Here is a 20627-nt window from a genome sequence, read left to right as displayed (position 1 = left end):
AGATGGCCGCTGAAAGAGTTTAGCCAACTGTAGACTTTAGAGCTGGGTGCCATGTTACTGCCTCTAAGGATTCCCCTTTACCCCTCTCTCTCCCTGCTAATGAAAAAATACAGCTTAACAGTCTCCAGTCTCTTTCTATTTAAGGGTTGGTTGACAACGTCACAAATGATGTGCGCGCATCGATGGGACCGGAAGCCGTGTGTTGTAATGTTCTGAACGGTCTGTTAACTAGCAACAATGACAAGAAGCTACCATGTGGGGAATCGTAGGTGGCTCGTTTCAGCTAGTTTTATCTTGTTGTTTTGAGGTGTTTTTACTGATTTCATTTCAATGCTAATATGGCAAAAATTCGCTAGCTAGCTAATTATAATAGGTGAGTACTGGCGGCAGGGAAGTCAGGTACAGGAGAGCAAAAACTGTGTTCCAACGGAGCAGTTTAATAATAAAAGCCACCGTAAAATAGAACAAACAAACAATGGGTAACAAAACCCGTCACACAGCATACGTGCACATGCACTTACAATAAACAATTCTGGACAAGGACATGGGGGGAACAAACAGAGGGTTAAATACACAACATGTAATGATGGAACTGAAACCAGGTGTGTGGGAAGACAAGACAAGACAAGAAGACAAATGGAAAATGAAAAGTAAATCGATGATGGCTAGAAGCCCGGCGACGCCGAACGCCGCCCGAACAAGGAGAGGCATCGACTTCGGCGGAAGTCGTGACACTAATCAACAACTGTAACAATGTATTTGAGAGATAAAAAATGCTCATTGTGCACGTTTATTTATGGTTTCAATAAACATTTGGAGACAAAAAATAGTTTACAGGGGGCCTCCTGAGTGGCGCAGCAGTCTAAGGTACTGCATCGTGGTGGGCCAGGCGCCTGTAAGCTGACTTCGGTCACCGTCTGGACAGTATTTCCTACGACACATTGGTGCGGCTGGCTTCCGGGTTAAGCGAGCAGTGTGTCAAGAAGCAGTGCGGCTTGACAGGGTTGTGTTTCATAGGACGCATGGCTGTCGACCTTTGCCTCTCCCGATTACCACTACCAATTGGATATCATAAAAAATAGATTTATTTTTTTTAAAGATGTATAGTTTACATGTTGTCAACACTCTCAGCCAATCTTATCGGCAGACTCAATAGCCTTGGTTTCTCAAATGACTGCCTCGCCTGGTTTACCAACTACTTCACAGACAGAGTTCAGTGTGTCAAATCGGAGGGCCTGTTGTCCGGACCTCTGGCAGTCTCTATTGGGATACCACAGGGTTCAATTCTCGGGCCGATTCTTTAATCTGTATATATCACTGATGTCGCTCTTGCTGCGGGTGATTCCCTGATCCACCTCTATGCAGACGACACCATTCTGTATACATCTGGTCCTTCTTTGCACACTGTGTTAACTAACCTCCAGATGAGCTTCAATGCCATACAACACTCCTTCCGTGGCCTCCAACTGTTCTTAAACGCTAGTAAAACCAAATGCATGCTTTTCAACCATTTGCTGCCCACACTTGCCCGCCCAACTATCATCAGTACTCTGGACGGTTCTGACCTGGAATATGTGGACAACTACAAATACCTAGGTGTCTGGCTAGACTGTAAACTCTTCTTCCAGATTCATATTAAACATATCAAATCCAAAATCAAATCTAGAATCGGCTTTCTATTTTGAAAACAAAGCCTCTTTCACTCACGCCGCCAAACCTACCCTAGTAAAACTGACTATCCTACCGATCCTCGACTTCGGCGACGCCATCTACAAAATAGCTCCAATACTCTACTCAGCAAATTGGATGTTGTCTATCACAGTGCCATACGTTTTGTTACCAAAGCGCCTTATACCACCCACCACTGCGACCTGTATGCTCTAGTCGGCTGGCCTCGCTACATATTCGTCGCCAGACCCACTGGCTCCAGATCATCTATAAGTCTATGATAAGTAAAGCTCAGCCTTATCTCAGCTCACTGGTCACGATAAAAACAGCCACCCAAAGCACGCGCTTCAGCAAGGATATCTCACTGGTCATCCCCAAAGCCAACACCTACTTTGGCCACATTTCCTTCCAGTTCTCTGCTGCCAGTGACTGGAACGAATTACATAAATCGCTGAAGCTGGAGACTTATATTCCACTCACTAACTTTAAACATCAGCTATCTGAGCAGCTAACCGATCGTTGCAGCTGTACATAGTCCATCTGTAAATAGCCCACCCAATCTACCTATCTCATCCCCATATTGTTTTTATTTTATTTTCTGCTCTTTTGCACACCAGTATCTCTACTTGCACATCATCATCTGCTCATCTATCACTTGCTCCTATGGCCTATTTATTGCCTTACCTCCTCACGCCATTTGCACACAGTGTATATAGACGTTCTTTTTTTCTATTGTGTTATTGACTGTATGCTTGTTTATTCCATGTGTAATTCTGTGTTCAAATAAAATAAAATGTATTTATATAGCCCTTCGTACATCAGCTGATATCTCAAAGTGCTGTACAGAAACCCAGCCTAAAACCCCAAACAGCAAGCAATGCAGGTGTAGAAGCACGGTGGCTAGGAAAAACTCCCTAGAAAGGCCAAAACCTAGGAAGAAACCTAGAGAGGAACCAGGCTATGTGGGGTGGCCAGTCCTCTTCTGGCTGTGCCGGGTGGAGATTATAACAGAACATGGCCAAGATGTTCAAATGTTCATAAATGACCAGCATGGTCCAATAATAATAAGGCAGAACAGTTGAAACTGGAGCAGCAGCACGGCCAGGTGGACTGGGGACAGCAAGGAGTCATCATGTCAGGTAGTCCTGAGGTATGGTCCTAGGGCTCAGGTCCTCCGAGAGAGAGAAAGAAAGAGAGAAAGAGAGAATTAGAGAATTAGAGAGAGCACACTTAAATTCACACAGGACACCGAATAGGACAGGAGAAGTACTCCAGATATAACAAACTGACCCTAGCCCACGACACATAAACTACTGCAGCATAAATACTGGAGGCTGAGACAGGAGGGGTCAGGAGACACTTTGGCCCCATCCGAGGACACCCCTGGACAGGGCCAAACAGGAAGGGTATAACCCCACCCACTTTGCCAAAGCACAGCCCCCACACCACTAGAGGGATATCTTCAACTACCAACTTACCATCCTGAGACAAGGCTGTTGTTGTTTCTGTCGCACTGCTTTGCTTTATCTTGGCCAGGTCGCAGTTGTAAATGCGAACTTGTTCTCAACTAGCCTAACCGGTTAAATAAAGGTGAAATAAAATAAAAAATAAATAGACCCCTCATGGAGTCAGTGTAACAACCTACCCATTGATACATCAGGATAGACCACACATTGAGTCAGAGTAACAACCTACCTGTCTATACATCAGTATAGACCCCTCATGGAGTCAGAGTAATAGCGTCTCTCTCTTCTTTGGCCAAATTTGACACGTTACAGAGTTTGCTAGCTCATGTTTCTATCATCCACATGGTCCAGCTTTATTGTGATATGGTGATATTCCTGTGTATTGCCGCTCATGAGTGTAGTTTATAACGCAGTTTTGGGGAGGGGAGCTTTAAGCTTCAGACGACACAGCAGGAACTTATATATAGGCATTGTCTTTCCTTATTGGGATGCATCCTTACAGGAGGTACTTCAAATATGGGCCCAGACAGTCATATTGGAATGTGGCCTGGAGCAGGAACTCCATATATGGGCCTAGACAGTCATATTGGAATGTGGCCTGGAGCAGGAACTCCATATATGGGCTGAGACAATCTAACTACATAAGTTTCTAAGTGTATTCGCCACGTGCACAGGATACAACTGACACAAGTCAGTATTGGACGTCCATCCATGTCTGAGGATGTCGGGAGATGACGTGGAAACTGGCCACTGGGCAACAGTGAGCGCTGTTACCTTCAAGTAGGTTTCAGTTTTGCTAGGGCATTGCGGACGATGATGGCAGATTGCAAGTTATTTTTGATATTTTTGTTTGAAGCCTATCCCAATCCTTAACCCTTACCTTAACCATCCGGAGTGAATTCCTAACCTTAAGAATTTGGAGTTAATGCCTAAACCTAACTTTAAATACTTCAACATTTTATGTTTGGAACAACTTATAAAATGTGACTTTTGAGAAACATGGCTGGACGTCTCATTGTGACGTGAGGCTGTGAGAGCTGGGTGAAATCAAGATGCCATAGACCTACTCACAATACAGGTGAATGCATATTCAATAGGAGTGTGTGCATGCATTGAGTTATTGAGCTTGTCTTGGCTGATTTCAGTGGAATCTATGGTGCTACAGATGACAAACAATCACACAGTTTCCCTTCAATTTGGGACTTATATTAGCCTATTATATTTGCCTCAACAACATTTGCATAGAAGCAGCCTGATCTCTTTTTTCATAAAGTGTGCTGTCTCTTTAAGACGGTCTCAGACCAGTCACTCTCAAGACACTCCTCTCTTACACGCAACAATTTGTCAACTAAGAGAATACAAGTCATTTAACCCAGTGAACATTTTTGGAGAAAATCGGCTTGCTTGCTATGTGTTATAACAAATAAAGTAGTTGAGCTGACCTTAGCCTCAAATTTTCTAGCTATCTGGCGGCCAGTATGTTGTTTTGTAATGTCCTGTAGCCTATATATGGACATCAGGGGTTGGAAGCAAAATCATTTTCCAATAGTTTAGTTCTGAACAGAACCACAATCTTTTTTGTTTCGTTCCACAGTTCCGACCAGCAAAATAAAGTTCTGAACGGGTTTGAACCCCAAAAAAGTACAGGTTTATATTGTTATTTTCTGTTTTTTAACCTATGAAGTAAAGTATTTTTTTAAACATTTTTAGCTAATTGAATTACTTCACCAATCAGTGTGGATAGAGCAGGCAAGCTAGTTGTTTACATGTGTGATGGACAGACAAGTGTAGCCTATGGCGCAAGATGCAACTGAAATTGTACAAGTGTGGAGAGAGCGAGAGAGGGTTGAGGAGGCTTGAATCACTGGGCATCTAGTTATCACATGCATTATATGAATTAGTTACACAGAATTATACCTAGGAGGATTGGCTTATATGGAGGAACTTTGAATGTCCTTTTGAGCAGCTAGCTAACCAGCTTGTGTGTGTGCAGAGTGGTACCAAAATGTAAAATACATCTTACCTTTTTGTAGTTAATAAATCCTACGTGATAACTAGGCCTATAGTATCCCTAACTAGCATTGAAAAGGTTAATCCATTCTTCTCTGTGCTTAAACACACACAGGTTTCAGTGAGGGCTTTGCATAGGCGCTTTACTGCATTTTGTTGTGGGACTAGAAAAAAATGTCTGTTACATAAAGGAACATTACTAACCGGTTCCCATCAAAATAACGGTTCTTTTCCAGAACAGTATGGATCACTGGTCCTTTAAAAATATTCTACTTTTCGGTTCTGTTCCTTGAACCGTTCCTTGAACACTTTCAAAATGTATACATGTCGTGTGTCATCAATCAAGTGTCCTTAAGATAAAATATATCCAGCATGAGTGGTTAGCTAACAAGATGCAGTCCAGCCAGATGTTCCTCACCAGTTTGCAACATTTTACACAAGGGGCTAGTGTGCTCATACTACGTAGGGGACATCGGCTGCATCGATAGTCAAGGAAAGGCTAATATCGGTAACAAATATTGGCCCAACCGATTATCGGTCACTCTCTAATTTGCTCACCTGCATCCAATCTTCATTAACCACAAGTCCGCCTCACTCTTGATTAATCAACCACCCTCATAGTATTTAAACGGCGTCCATCTTCACTCCTTTGTACATCTACATAACAAACAGTCCGTACTGGAAGTTTGTGCTGATCCAATGACCCATCACCACCCCATCCTCCTCCCCATCGAGTCAAAAATAATATCCCGATATGTATCTGTGTTGATTTTTCCCACTAATGCACGCACACGCGAACACACACGCACACACAGACACACACCAACATGTGTGTGTATACACAGCTAGCTCCAGCATTGCTTGATTACTTTGGTCTGATTTGAATTAGAGATTCATCATTCTCAGATCTCGGAAATCACTTCACGGTTTGGTGGTTTGGCATGAGTGCAAGCATAGAATTGGCTCTAGTCACATTTGATATTTGGTTCAGATTTGTTTTGGTCCAATGGTGGTGGCTTACTAAGGGCAGACAAGGGCTTGGAGGCACAACCCACTTGTTTTGGTGTTTAACCCTCATGTCTACGAGAAACCATAAGAACTGGTACAGGATAGATAAAAAGAACGATAGAACAAGATATTGAATGATATAATTATTGATATAATGCTGATATACTGAACAAAAATATAAATGCAACAATTTCAATGATTTTACTGAGTTACAGTTCATATAAGGAAATCAGTCAATTGAAATAGAATCATTAGGCCCTAATCTATGGATTTCACATGACTGGGCAGGGGTTTTTGAGAATTAGTTTTTCCCCACAAAAGGGCTTTATTACAGACATAAATACTCCTCAGTTTCATCAGCTGTCCGGGTGGCTGGTCTCAGACAATACACTCAACTAAATCCATATTTGACTTTTGAGACATCAAAAACCCTCAAACAACATGGTAGAAGTAAACATGTTTACACAGAGAAACTAATCATCATCATTATTATTAATATCAAAGCCAGCAAAACAACACGCTAGGATAAATAGGAAAAGTGTGTGTGTGTGTTCTCACTGCGAGTGTTGACCTGGATGTGAGCAGGATCATAGAAGAGGGGAAATGCTTCCTCTACACCCTGTCTCTCCCCCACTCACACACTGCCCCATATACAGAGACACACACTCCCTGTGTTCCTCCTCCGCATGTGGAAGACATTTCAAAAGCAGCGGCCGCCATGCTGCTTCCATTATAGTCAATCAGGGCCTGAACCAGATATTAAAGCACTAGCCAGGGGAGCCGCCGTCAATACACTGACTGTTCTCTGTGTGTGAGTGTGTGTGTGGTTCTGAAGTATGTGTGTCTGAAAATCAGTGGCATCTATTGTTCACTCTATTGTTGTATCATTCTTTCTATCTATACTGAACAAAAAATATGAACACAACATGTAAAGTGTTGGTCCCATAGTTCATGAGCTGAAATAAAAGATCCCAGAAATTTTCTGGAGGCACAAGAATATTATTTTGCTAAAATTTTGTGCACACATTTGTTTATATCCCTGTTAGTGAGCCTTTCTCCTTTGCCAAGATAATCTGACAGTTGTGGCATATCAAGAAGCTGATTAAACAGCATGATCATTACACAGGTGCACCTTGTCCTGGAGGCAATAAAAATATGCAGTTTTGTCACAACACAATGCCACAGATGTCTCAAGTTGTGAGGGAGCGTGCAATTGGCATGCTGAGTGCAGGAATGTCCACCAGATCTATTGCCAGATAATTGAATGCTAATGTCTCTACCATAAGCCGTATCCAACGTCATTTTAGAGAATTTGACAGTATGCCCAACCAGCATCACAACCACAGACCACATGTAACCATGGTAGCCCAGGACCTCCACATCCGGCTTCTTTACCTGAGAGATTGGATTTTGCTCGCTAAAATATAAAGGAAAGAGGAAATAACAGTGCAGGCATTCTCACCTTGAAAATGGCTACAGTGTTGTAGTTCATGTGTACTGTTTGTAAGGACACTGTCAGATGTGTGCGTACTGGTAGCAAAGTCAGGTGCAGGACAGCAGAGATTTGAGAACAGGCGCACACTTTATTTAGGCAAAAGTGCAAAACGTGCAAAACAGTCACAAGAATTATGTCTAACAATAAACATCTTAGTGAAAAATAACACAGAAAAAACAACAATACAAATGTAACACAAACAATCTTACACAAAGACATGATGGGGAACAGAGGAATAAATACATGCAGATTGATTGGGGAATGAAAACCAGGTGTGCAGGGAACAAGACAAAACAAATGGATACATGAAAAATGGAGCGGCGATGGCTAGAAAGCCGGTGACGCCGAACGCCGCCCGAACAAGGAGAGGAGCCGACTAGAAAGCCGGTGACGCCGAACGCCGCCCGAACAAGGAGAGGAGCCAACTAGAAAGCCGGTGACGCCGAACGCCGCCCGAACAAGGAGAGGAGCCAACTAGAAAGCCGGTGACGCCGAACGCCGCCCGAACAAGGAGAGGAGCCGACTAGAAAGCCGGTGACGCCGAACGCCGCCCGAACAAGGAGAGGAGCCGACTAGAAAGCCGGTGACGCCGAACGCCGCCCGAACAAGGAGAGGAGCCAACTAGAAAGCCGGTGACGCCGAATGCCGCCTGAACAAGGAGAGGAGCCGACTAGAAAGCCGGTGACGCCGAACGCCGCCCGAACAAGGAGAGGAGCCAACTAGAAAGCCGGTGACGCCGAACGCCGCCCGAACAAGGAGAGGAGCCAACTTCGGCGGAAGTCATGACAGACACCGCTTCCCAGAAACTTTTTTTAGCAAAGTTAACACACAATGAGAGTGTGGTAATACATTTGATTTTGCAACAACACAGGTAAAGAATATACTGCAACATGTGGTTACGGACAAAGGAACCAATCTTTTCCGTAAAAGCAGACGTTTACAGTAGTTTTAAAGATGGCTTTTAAAGTTCTCCCAACAGCAGTTTTAAATAAGCTGTTAAAAAAGTAGAAAATATTAGCGAGTGAGGCACCTTGGGTTTTTATAAACCACAGAGAAACAACATGGCGTCTGCGGTAGAGACGTGGCGCCTGCGGTAGAGACGTGGCGCCTGTGGTAGTGACGTGGCGCCTGTGGTAGAGACGTGGCGCCTGCGGTAGAGACGTGGCGCCTGTGGTAGTGACGTGGCGCCTGTAGTAGAGACGTGGCGTCTGTGGTAGAGACGTGGCGCCTGTGGTAGTGACGTGGCGCCTGCGGTAGAGACGTGGCGCCTGCGGTAGAGACGTGGCGCCTGCGGTAGAGACGTGGCGTCTGCGGTAGAGACGTGGCGCCTGCGGTAGGGACGTGGCACCTGCGGTATGGACTTGGCGCCTGTGGTAGGGACGTGGCGCCTGCGGTAGGGACGTGGCGCCTGCGGTAGAGACGTGGCGCCTGCGGTAGGGACGTGGCGCCTGCGGTAGGGACGTGGCGCCTGCGGTAGAGACGTGGCGCCTGCGGTAGAGACGTGGCGCCTGCGGTAGGGACGTGGCGCCTGCGGTAGGGACGTGGCGCCTGCGGTAGAGACGTGGCGCCTGAGGTAGAGACGTGGCGTCTGCGGTAGAGACGTGGCATCTTTGCTCAGAACTCTCTCCTGGACCTTCTGGCTCCTCTACAAACAAACACTCTGAAAAGCTGTTTGAACAGGATCTGTCTCACTCTATAATGTAGTCTAATGTGTTTCCCCTTCCCTGTGTGTTTCTGATGAGAGTAGGAGTCTTATGGTCCAGATGGGAGGAAGAGTAGCGAGAGAGAAAGAAAGAGAAGAGGGGGTCATGAAGTGTGTGGCTTGAAGTTGTGTATCTTAAGTGAGAACTAAATGTATGGGGATGATAAATAGTGAGTAGAGGTGCAGTAGATCAGAACTGCTGCTGTGGTCACTGTTAGCAGGCAGCGGCTGACTGCTTAGGGGAGTCCATGTATACCTACTTCACCACAATGGGAGGGAGTGAGGGAAGGATGAAGAAAGATAGGGGAAAGAGTGGTAAAATAGAGGGAAAGGAGTTGAGGACAGAAGAGTGAGAGACTGAGAAGCAGGAGGGAGGAAGAGACAGGATAGAGAAGAGAAGAGAGAGTAGAGTAAATAAACAGAGCTGGGGTGGTTGAGGCCTTCCGCAGGAGATGGTGTGTGTGTGTGTGTGTGTGTGTGTGTGTGTGTGTGTGTGTGTGTGTGTGTGTGTGTGTGTGTGTGTGTGTGTGTGTGTGTGTGTGTGTGTGTGTGTGTGTGTGTGTGTGTGTGTGTGTGTGTGTCTGTGTGTGTGTGTGTGTGTGTGTGTGTGTGTGTGATGGCAGATCAAACCCAGCTGGCTCCCATTTGCCCAGGAATGAGTCTGCACCTCTCAGAGGCCCACAACCTGTGCGTGTTGCCCTGCATAATTACAGCTTCATTATGGACCGCCTGGCTCCAGCAGGCGCATATAAAACATGTATACTCACATACATTTAATGCACTATATACATATGTCCTCACATACATTTAATGCACTATATACATATGTCCTCACATATATTTAATGCACTATATATGTCCTCACAAACACAATGCAGGTTTCACATACACCACTAAACAGTCAAAAGGGGTTGGATTTTACTGTCTCCAGATGCACACACACATCACACACACACACACACACACACACACACACACACACACACACACACATCACACAGGAGTAATTATACAGTCTGTCCCATCCAGTGAACAGCTTGAAGGTTGGAAATGGCTAGCAGTAGACGTCCAATGGCAGAAGGGATATGTCCTGTTAGTGGAATCTACAGTATGAAACAGAGTGTGTGTGTGTGTTCTCGGTCCATGTGTATGAGTATTATATGTGGTAGTCCTTGAGTACATTGGCAACTCTATCAAAGACAGAACAAAGCAGCTACAGTGATAAAATATTGATGTTTCAGCTGTTCTCAGCAACATGTCTGGAGGAAGAGGAGACATTCAATAACTTCAGAAGAAATCAAGTAGAACAGTTTATAGCCTTTTTAAGTAGCCTTCATAAAGGCTTTGTGAATGTGTATTGCCTTTGTCCTAGTCTCTCTTCTCTCTCTCTTCTCGTTCTGTTACCTCCAGATGAATGTGTGTCCTGTCCCAGTCTCTCTTCTCTCTCTCTTCTCTCTCTCAGATGAATGTGTGTCCTGTCCCAGTCTCTCTTCTCTCTCTCTTCTCGTTCTGTTACCTCCAGATGAATGTGTGTCCTGTCCCAGTCTCTCTTCTCTCTCTTCTCTCTCTCTCTTCTCTCTCTGTTACCTCCAGATGAATGTGTGTCCTGTCCCAGTCTCTCTGCTCTCTCTGTTACCTCCAGATGAATGTGTGTCCTGTCCCAGGCTCTCTTCTCTCTCTCTTCTCTCTCTCTTCTCTCTCTTCTCTCTCTCTTCTCTCTCTCTTCTCTCTCTCTTCTCTTTCTCTTCTCTCTCTTCTCTCTCTCTTCTCTCTCTCTTCTCACTCTCTTCTCTCTCTTCTCTCTCTCAGATGAATGTGTGTCCTGTCCTAGTCTCTCTTCTCGTTCTGTTACCTCCAGATGAATGTGTGTCCTGTCCCAGTCTCTCTTCTCTCTCTTCTCTCTCTCTCTTCTCTCTCTGTTACCTCCAGATGAATGTGTGTCCTGTCCCAGTCTCTCTGCTCTCTCTGTTACCTCCAGATGAATGTGTGTCCTGTCCCAGGCTCTCTTCTCTCTCTCTTCTCTCTTCTCTCTGTTCTCTCTCTCTTCTCTCTCTCTTCTCTCTCCTCTCTCTCTTCTCTCTCTCTTCTCTCTCTCTTCTCTTTCTCTTCTCTCTCTTCTCTCTCTCTTCTCTCTCTCTTCTCTCTCTTCTCGCTCTCTTCTCTCTCTTCTCTCTCTCAGATGAATGTGTGTCCTGTCCTAGTCTCTCTTCTCTCTCTGTTACCTCCAGATGAATGTGTGTCCTGTCCCAGTTTCTCTCTTCTCTCTCTGTTACCCCTAGTTGAATGTGTGTCCTGTCCCAGTCTCTCTTCTCTCTCTGTTCTCTCTCTGTTACCCCTAGTTGAATGTGTGTCCTATCCCAGTCTCTCTCTTCTCTCTCTGTTACCTCCAGATGAATGTGTGTCCTGTCCCAGTCTCTCTTCTCTCTCTGTTACCTCCAGATGAATGTGTGTCCTGTCCCAGTCTCTCTTCTCTCTCTTCTCTCTCTCTCTTCTCTCTCTGTTACCTCCAGATGAATGTGTGTCCTGTCCCAGTCTCTCTGCTCTCTCTGTTACCTCCAGATGAATGTGTGTCCTGTCCCAGGCTCTCTTCTCTCTCTCTTCTCTCTCTCTTCTCTCTCTCTTCTCTCTCTTCTCTCTCTCTTCTCTCTCTTCTCTCTCTCTTCTCTCTCTCTTCTCTCTCTCTTCTCTTTCTCTTCTCTCTCTTCTCTCTCTCTTCTCTCTCTCTTCTCTCTCTTCTCGCTCTCTTCTCTCTCTTCTCTCTCTCAGATGAATGTGTGTCCTGTCCTAGTCTCTCTTCTCGTTCTGTTACCTCCAGATGAATGTGTGTCCTGTCCCAGTCTCTCTTCTCTCTCTTCTCTCTCTCTCTTCTCTCTCTGTTACCTCCAGATGAATGTGTGTCCTGTCCCAGTCTCTCTGCTCTCTCTGTTACCTCCAGATGAATGTGTGTCCTGTCCCAGGCTCTCTTCTCTCTCTCTTCTCTCTCTCTTCTCTCTCTTCTCTCTCTCTTCTCTCTCTTCTCTCTCTCTTCTCTCTCTCTTCTCTCTCTCTTCTCTTTCTCTTCTCTCTCTTCTCTCTCTCTTCTCTCTCTCTTCTCTCTCTTCTCGCTCTCTTCTCTCTCTTCTCTCTCTCAGATGAATGTGTGTCCTGTCCTAGTCTCTCTTCTCTCTCTGTTACCTCCAGATGAATGTGTGTCCTGTCCCAGTTTCTCTCTTCTCTCTCTCTTCTCTCTCTGTTACCCCTAGTTGAATGTGTGTCCTGTCCCAGTCTCTCTTCTCTCTCTGTTCTCTCTCTGTTACCCCTAGTTGAATGTGTGTCCTATCCCAGTCTCTCTCTTCTCTCTCTGTTACCTCCAGATGAATGTGTGTCCTGTCCCAGTCTCTCTTCTCTCTCTGTTACCTCCAGATGAATGTGTGTCCTGTCCCAGTCTCTCTTCTCTCTCTGTTACCTCCAGATGAATGTGTGTCCTGTCCCAGTCTCTCTTCTCTCTCTGTTACCTCCAGATGAATGTGTGTCCTGTCCCAGTTTCTCTCTTCTCTCTCTGTTACCTCCAGATGAATGTGTGTCCTGTCCCAGTTTCTCTCTTCTCTCTCTGTTACCTCCAGATGAATGTGTGTCCTGTCCCAGTTTCTCTCTTCTCTCTCTCTTCTCTCTCTGTTACCCCTAGTTGAATGTGTGTCCTGCCCCAGTCTCTCTCTTCTCTCTCTGTTACCTCCAGATGAATGTGTGTCCTGTCCCAGTCTCTCTTCTCTCTCTGTTACCTCCAGATGAATGTGTGTCCTGTCCCAGTTTCTCTCTTCTCTCTCTGTTACCTCAAGATGAATGTGTGTCCTGTCCAATGTTCCCTCAAAAAAATGTTAATCACTGAGCAATTTTCAGGTCTGCTGAGCTTCAGTGTAACTTCCGGCACGTGTTTACTGCTGTACCTGTTTAAATTAGTTTAACAGTATTTTAACAGTCGTCTCAAAATACAGCACTGTCCCTTTAAGACAAAAAAAGCTCTTTACCTAACTTGATTTTCATAATGTCTAGAAATGTACACTTTTGTAATCTTGTAGGAAGTAATCACTCCCTTATTGCTGACTACAAACTATCTATAACTGGGCTAATAACTCCAACTAGCAAAGGATATGAACTAAATGTGCACACGTGGTGAAATTAAGCTCTGGCTTTGATCTCAAAACAAGTGCATCTACTCACTATTGCTCATGCTGTAACACAGTCCAGTTCAAAGTAAATGGCACAGATCCATATGGCAATGATCCATTTGTATATAGGCCTACTGCAGCTCTGATTGGTTATGCTGCACCAGTCTGTGTAGAGTAAGGGCATGTCAATGCAATAGAATCCTACTCCGATGTGTTCTACCTACAACAAAATCCCTTGCATAGTTAGTTTTGCATACTAAGTCTTGCATAGTTCATTTTGTTTTGGTATGTTGCATTAAAAGTGGCTAATATTGATTTAATCAGGATTTCCACAGTAAAGGGACACGTTGATAGTGTTAACAGGGCAACGTTGCCTCTGTTAACTAACAGGGAAAAGGTGATAGTGTTAACAGGGCAACGTTGCCTCTGTTAACTAACACGGAAATGTTGATCAAATTAAATATAGCCCTTTGTACATCAGCTGATATCTCAAAGTGCTGTACAGAAACCCATCCTAAAACCCCAAACAGCAAGCAATGCAGCTGTAGAAGCACGGTGGCTAGGAAAAACTCCCTAGAAAGGCCAAAACCTAGGAAGAACCCTAGAGAGGAACCAGGCTATGAGGGGTGGCCAGTCCTCTTCTGGCTGTGCTGGGTGGAGATTATAACAGAACATGGCCAAGATGTTCAAATGTTCATAAATGATCAGCATGGTCCAATAATAATAATCACAGTAGTTGTCGAGGGCGCAGAAAGTCAGCACCTCAGGAGTAAATGGCAGTTGGCTTTTCATAGCCGATCATTCAGAGTATCTCTACCGCTCCTGTTGTCTCTAGAGAGTTGAAAACAGCAGGTCTGGGACAGGTAGTACGTCCCGTGAACAGGTCAGGGTTCCATAGCCGCGTGCAGAACAGTTGAAACTGGAGCAGCAGCACGGCCAGGTGGACTGGGGACAGCAAGGAGTCATCATGCCAGGTAGTCCTGAGGCATGGTCCTAGGGCTCAGGTCCTCCGAGAGAGAGAAAGAAAGAGAGAATTAGAGAGAGCATACTTAAATTCACACAGGACACCGGATAAGACAAGAGAAGTACTTCAGATATAACAAACTGATGCAGATTTAAAGAGGAGTCCGTAATTTGCTTTCTAATGATCATGATCTTTTCCTCAAAGAAGTTCATGAATTTATTACTGCTGAAGTGAAAGCCATCCTCACTTGGGGAATGCTGCTTTTTAGTTAGTTTGCGACAGTATAAAACATACATTTCGTATTGTTCTTATTTTCCTCAATTAAGTTGGAAAAATAGGATGATCGAGCAGCAGTAAGGGCTCTTCGATACTGCAAGGTACTGTCTTTCCAAGCTAGTCGGAAGACTTCCAGTTTGTTGTGGCGCCATTTCCGTTCCAATTTTCTGGAAGCTTGCTTCAGAGCTCGGGTATTTTCTGTATACCAGGGAGCTAGTTTCTTATGAGAAATGTTTTTAGTTTTTAGGGGTGCAACTGCATCTAGGGTATTGCGCAAGGTTAAATTGAGTTCCTCAGTTAGGTGGTTAACTGATTTTTGTCCTCTGACGTCCTTGGGTAGGCAGAGGGAGTCTGGAAGGGCATCAAGGAATCTTTGTGTTGTATGTGAATTTATAGCACGACTTTTGATGCTCCTTGGTTGGGGTCTGAGCAGATTATTTGTTGCGATTGCAAACATATTAAAATGGTGGTCCGATAGTCCAGGATTATGAGGAAAAACATTAAGATTCACAACATTTATTCCATTGGACAAAACTAGGTCCAGAGTATGACTGTGACAGTGAGTAGGTCCAGAGACATGTTGGACAAAACCCACTGAGTCGATGATGGCTCCGAAAGCCTTTTGGAGTGGGTCTGTGAATATTAAAGTCACCAAAAAATTGAATATTATCTGCTATGACTACAAGGTCCGATAGGAATTCAGGGAACTCAATGAGGAACGCTGTATATGGTCCAGGAGGCCTGTAAACAGTAGCTATAAAAAGTGATTGAGTAGGCTGCATAGATTTCATGACGAGAAGCTCAAAAGACGACAACGCAATTTTTTTTGTAAATTGAAATTTGCTATCGTAAATGTTAGCAACACCTCCGCCTTTGCGAGATGCACGAAGGAAATGGTCACTAGTGTAACCAGGAAGTGAGGCCTCGTTTAACACAGTAAATTCATCAGGCTTAAGCAATGTTTCAGTCAGGCCAATCACATCAAGATTATGATCAGTGATTAGTTCATTGACTATAACTGCCTTTGAAGTAAGGGATCTAACATTAATTAGCCCTATTTTGAGATGTGAGGTATCACGATCTCTTTCAATAATGGCAGGAATGGAGGAGGTCTTTATCCTAGTGAGATTGCTAAGTTTTGCCCAACCCAGGTCGAGGCACAGACACGGTCTCAATGGGGATAGCTGAGCTGACTACACTGACTGTGCTAGTGGCAGACTCCACTAAGCTGGCAGGCTGGCTAACAGCCTGCTGCCTGGCCTGCACCCTATTTCATTGTGGAGCTAGAGGAGTTAGAGCCCTGTCTATGTTGGTAGATAAGATGAGAGCACCCCTCCAGCTAGGATGGAGTCTGTCACTCCTCAGCAGGCCAGGCTTGGTCCTGTTTGTGGGTGAGTCCCAGAAGGAGGGGCAATTATCTACAAATTCTATCTTTTGGGAGGGGCAGAAAACAGTTTTCAACCACCGATTGAGTTGTGAGACTCTGCTGTAAGAGCTCATCACTCCCCCTAACTGGGAGGGGGCCAGAGACAATTACTCGATGCCGACACATCTTTCTAGCTGATTTACATGCTGAAGCTATGTGACCTCTGACTGTTTCATCCTAACAACGTTGGTGCCGACGTGGATAACAATATCTCCATACTCTCTACGCTCTCCAGTTTTAGCTTTAGCCAGCACCATCTTCAGATTAGCCTTAACGTCGGGAGCCCTGCCCCCTGGTAAACAGTGTATGATCGCTGGATGATTTGTTTTAAGTCTAATACTGCAGGTAATGGAGTTGCCAATGACTAGAGTTTTCAATTTGTCAGAGCTAATGGTGGGAAGCTTCGGCGTCTCAGACCCTGTAACGGGAGGAGTAGAGACCAGAGAAGGCTCGGCCTCAGACTCCGACTCGCTGCTTAATGGGGAAAACCAGTTGAAAGTTTCTGTTGGCTGAAAGAGCAACACCAGTTGAGCATTCCTACAGCATTTCCCTCCAGAAACCATGAGAAAGTTGTCCGGCTGCGGGGACCGTGAGAGGGGATTTATATTGCTATCTGTACTTACTGGTGGCACAGACGCCGTTTCATCCTTTCCTACACTGAAATTACCCTTGAAATTACCCTTGCCTAACGATGACTTCTGAAGCTGGGCTTGCAGCTCAGCTATCCTCACCATAAGGCGATCGTTCTCCTGTATATTATGAGTACAGCGACTGCAATTAGAAGGCATCATGTTAATGTTACTACTTAGCTTCGGCTGGTGGAGGTCCTGACGAACCACGTCCAGATAAAGCATCATGTTAATGTTACTACTTAGCTTCGGCTGGTGGAGGTCCTGACGAATCACGTCCAGATAAAGCATCATGTTAATGTTACTACTTAGCTTCGGCTGGTCCTGACGAATCACGTCCAGATAAAGCATCATGTTAATGTTACTACTTAGCTTCGGCTGGTGGAGGTCCTGATGAACCACGTCCAGATAAAGCATCATGTTAATGTTACTACTTAGCTTCGGCTGGTGGAGGTCCTGACGAATCACGTCCAGATAAAGCATCATGTTAATGTTACTACTTAGCTTCGGCTGGTGGAGGTCCTGACGAACCACGTCCAGATAAAGCATCATGTTAATGTTACTACTTAGCTTCGGCTGGTGGAGGTCCTGACGAATCACGTCCAGATAAAGCATCATGTTAATGTTACTACTTAGCTTCGGCTGGTGGAGGTCCTGACGAACCACGTCCAGATAAAGCATCATGTTAATGTTACTACTTAGCTTCGGCTGGTGGAGGTCCTGACGAACCACGTCCAGATAAAGCATCATGTTAATGTTACTACTTAGCTTCGGCTGGTGGAGGTCCTGACGAACCACGTCCAGATAAAGCATCATGTTAATGTTACTACTTAGCTTCGGCTGGTGGAGGTCCTGACGAATCACGTCCAGATAAAGCGTCCGGAGTAAAAAAGTTGAGGGAAAAATCTAAAATGTAAACGATAATTAAAAAATAAAAACCGTAAAGTTGTCAGGTAGCAAAGTAAGGTTGGCAACAAAACGCACAAGCGCACAGCAACACGTAAACAAGTCTGCAAGTTGTGACCGGAAATTACGTATGATAGTGTTAACTAACAGGGAAACGGTGATAGTGTTAACTAACAGGGAAACGGTGATAGTTTTAACTAGCAGGGAAACGGTGATAGTGTTAACTAGCAGAGAAACGGTGATAGTGTTAACTAACAGGGAAACGGTGATAGTGTTAACTAACAGGGAAACGGTGATAGTGTTAACTAGCAGGGAAACGGTGATAGTGTTAACTAGCAGGGAAACTGTGATAGTGTTAACTAACAGGGAAACGGTGATAGTGTTAACTAACAGGGAAACGGTGATAGTGTTAACTAACGGGGAAACGGTGATAGTGTTAACTAGCGGGGAAACGGTGATAGTGTTAACTAACAGGGAAACGGTGATAGTGTTAACTAACAGGGAAACGGTGATAGTGTTAACTAGCGGGGAAACGGTGATAGTGTTAACTAGCTGGGAAACGGTGATAGTGTTAACTAACGGGGAAGCGGTGATAGTGTTAACTAACAGGGAAACGGTGATAGTGTTAACTAACGGGGAAACGGTGATAGTGTTACAGGGAAACGGTGATAGTGTTAACTAACGGGGAAACGGTGATAGTGTTAACTAACGGGGAAACGGTGATAGTGTTAACTAACGGGGAAACGGTGATAGTGTTAACTAATGGGGAAAACTCTAGAAAGTTGAGTGAAGTTCAATCTTGTGCTTCTCTGCGCGTCATTTCTTCAGTGTGGCAGTCTGAGGGGAGCTGTGCGCCCACGCAGCTTAGAGGGAACATTGGTCCTGTCCCTCTGTCTGTCTCTCCTCTCTCTCTGTTACCTCCAGATTTGGACAGGAGCATGGAGCCCCTCATCGAGAGGCCAAAGGTTAAACCAGAGGGGTTGCTAGGAGACGCGGAGAACGGCAACAACAACAACAGTCTCTCACAGCCGGACCTGACGACACCTAGCAAGAGCATTACCTGTGAGTTACACACACACGTACATACACAAGCATACGCACACACATACGTCTGTCTGCACATATGTACACGCTCTCTCACGCACACACATACAAATACATAAATGGCTTTGAATGTTTGGGCTCCATTACTGTGCCCCGGTGTTGTGAGTCACACCGTCTGGACCCTGAATGAACACACACAGCCCTAAGAAATAGGTTAGATACACACTCTCTCATGCCTGTGAATTGAATTGTCAACAGAGGGATTTAAAAATTAAAAATAAAGTTTAAATATTTTTTATTTTTAAATAGGCATGTCAAACAAATTCTTATTTACAATGATGGTCTACTGGGTAGCAGTGGGCAGAACAAGAGATTTTTACCTTGTCAGCTCAGGGATTCGATCTAGCAACCTTTCGGTTACTGGTCCAACGCTCTAACCACTAGGATACCTGCCTGTTAGTTTCCAAATTTCTAAAGCACACGTGTCTACATTCAATACGCCACATGCTGCAGCCAAATGAAACACCTCTCCTCCATTTGACTATTTCCTCTCTGTTTGGTGGTAACTGTGATTGCTGGGAGTCGCTATGACTACTGTACCCAGGTGACTCTGACAGTATAGTTTTTGGACGTGTCCGTCTCTCCCCCGTATTCTCTTGGGCATCTTTGTGAAGTATGAACCACAGTTTATGTAGTAATATAGACCTGGGCTTACAGTGTATCGTCAGACCTGATTAGGGGGGTCACAGTTCAAGGCCTGGTCCTGGCTAGAAACACTGGTTTGTTTTTCGTTGATGGGTCACAAGAAGTCCAAACGGTAAAGGTGGTTCACAGAGCTGAACAAATGTCCTTCACTGACCCCCTAACACCATATGGTCCCCCAATACAGTACTGCATTCACTTCCTGCTGGAGAAGCAGCCCTGGCATCAATAACATACAGATACTGTACACAAATATACTGATACACACATACCTTCCTGTCTCCCCCAAAACCCATATCCACACACACATCATCCCACTGTAGTCCGGCCAGGGGTCCTCTGCTCCAAGCAACGTGAGCTACTTCCTGATAGTTACTGAGCTACCACAAAGTAAATCCAGGAGCTGTAATGATGGTGTGTTTAAGAGGCTGTGTCAGAGAGAGAGAGAGAGAGAGAGAGAGAGAGATTGGGTAATACTAGGACAGTATTTAGGGTTATGGGGGAATTGGGCCGGGTAATGTTGAAATACTTATGAGACAGGTTTCTGTGGGATTTTTGTGTGTGCGTGTGCGTATTAGTCTGGGTCTGTATTCAACATTCTTCTCTTATTTTATGTCCCCCATAAAACCAGCTCCATACACTGTGCTGCAAGAGTTACTAGACTACGGACAAAATGTACAAGCCCCATCTCACACCTTCCTCCATCCCCCTGCTCCTCATTACCCCCTATACCTCCATCCACCTATACCTCCTTCTATCCATCTCACACCTTCCTCTATCCCCCCTATACCTACCTCCTTCCCCCTGTACCTCCCTCCCCCCTATACCTCCCTCTCCCCTATACCTCCCTCTATCCATCTCACACCTTCCTCTATCCCCCCTATACCTACCTCCTTCCCCCTATACCTCCCTCCTACCAAACCCCTATACCACGCCCCACCCCAAATACCTCCCTCCTTCCACCCCCCTTTACCTCCCTCCATCCCCCTATATCCCCCTATACCTCTCTCCTTCCACCCCCCTATACCTTCCTCCATCCCCCTATACCTTCCTCCATCCCCCTATACCTCCCTCCTTTCACCCCCTATACCTCCCTCCTTTCACCCCCTATACCTCATCCATCCCCCTATACCTCCCTCCCTCCTTCCCCCTATACCTCCCTCCTTCCCCCTATACCTCCCTCCCT

At 45.2% G+C, this 20627-nt stretch overlaps 1 protein-coding gene across 4 annotated transcripts in view; it reads left to right on the top strand.

Moving 5' to 3' along the window:
- LOC110494413 (myoD family inhibitor) overlaps positions 1-20627 on the top strand; it is a 44115-nt gene that overhangs the window by 10116 nt on the left and 13372 nt on the right. For all 4 annotated transcript variants that reach the window (XM_021569421.2, XM_021569420.2, XM_021569419.2 and 1 more), the window contains exon 3: positions 18620-18757. In XM_021569421.2, coding sequence (XP_021425096.1) covers positions 18620-18757 — 138 coding nt within the window. The remainder of the gene's footprint in view (positions 1-18619; positions 18758-20627) is intronic.

Source organism: Oncorhynchus mykiss, chromosome 17, assembly GCF_013265735.2.
Source record: "Oncorhynchus mykiss isolate Arlee chromosome 17, USDA_OmykA_1.1, whole genome shotgun sequence".
In the NCBI taxonomy this organism is placed as follows: domain Eukaryota; kingdom Metazoa; phylum Chordata; class Actinopteri; order Salmoniformes; family Salmonidae; genus Oncorhynchus; species Oncorhynchus mykiss.
This window is presented reverse-complemented; position numbering and strand designations above follow the sequence as displayed.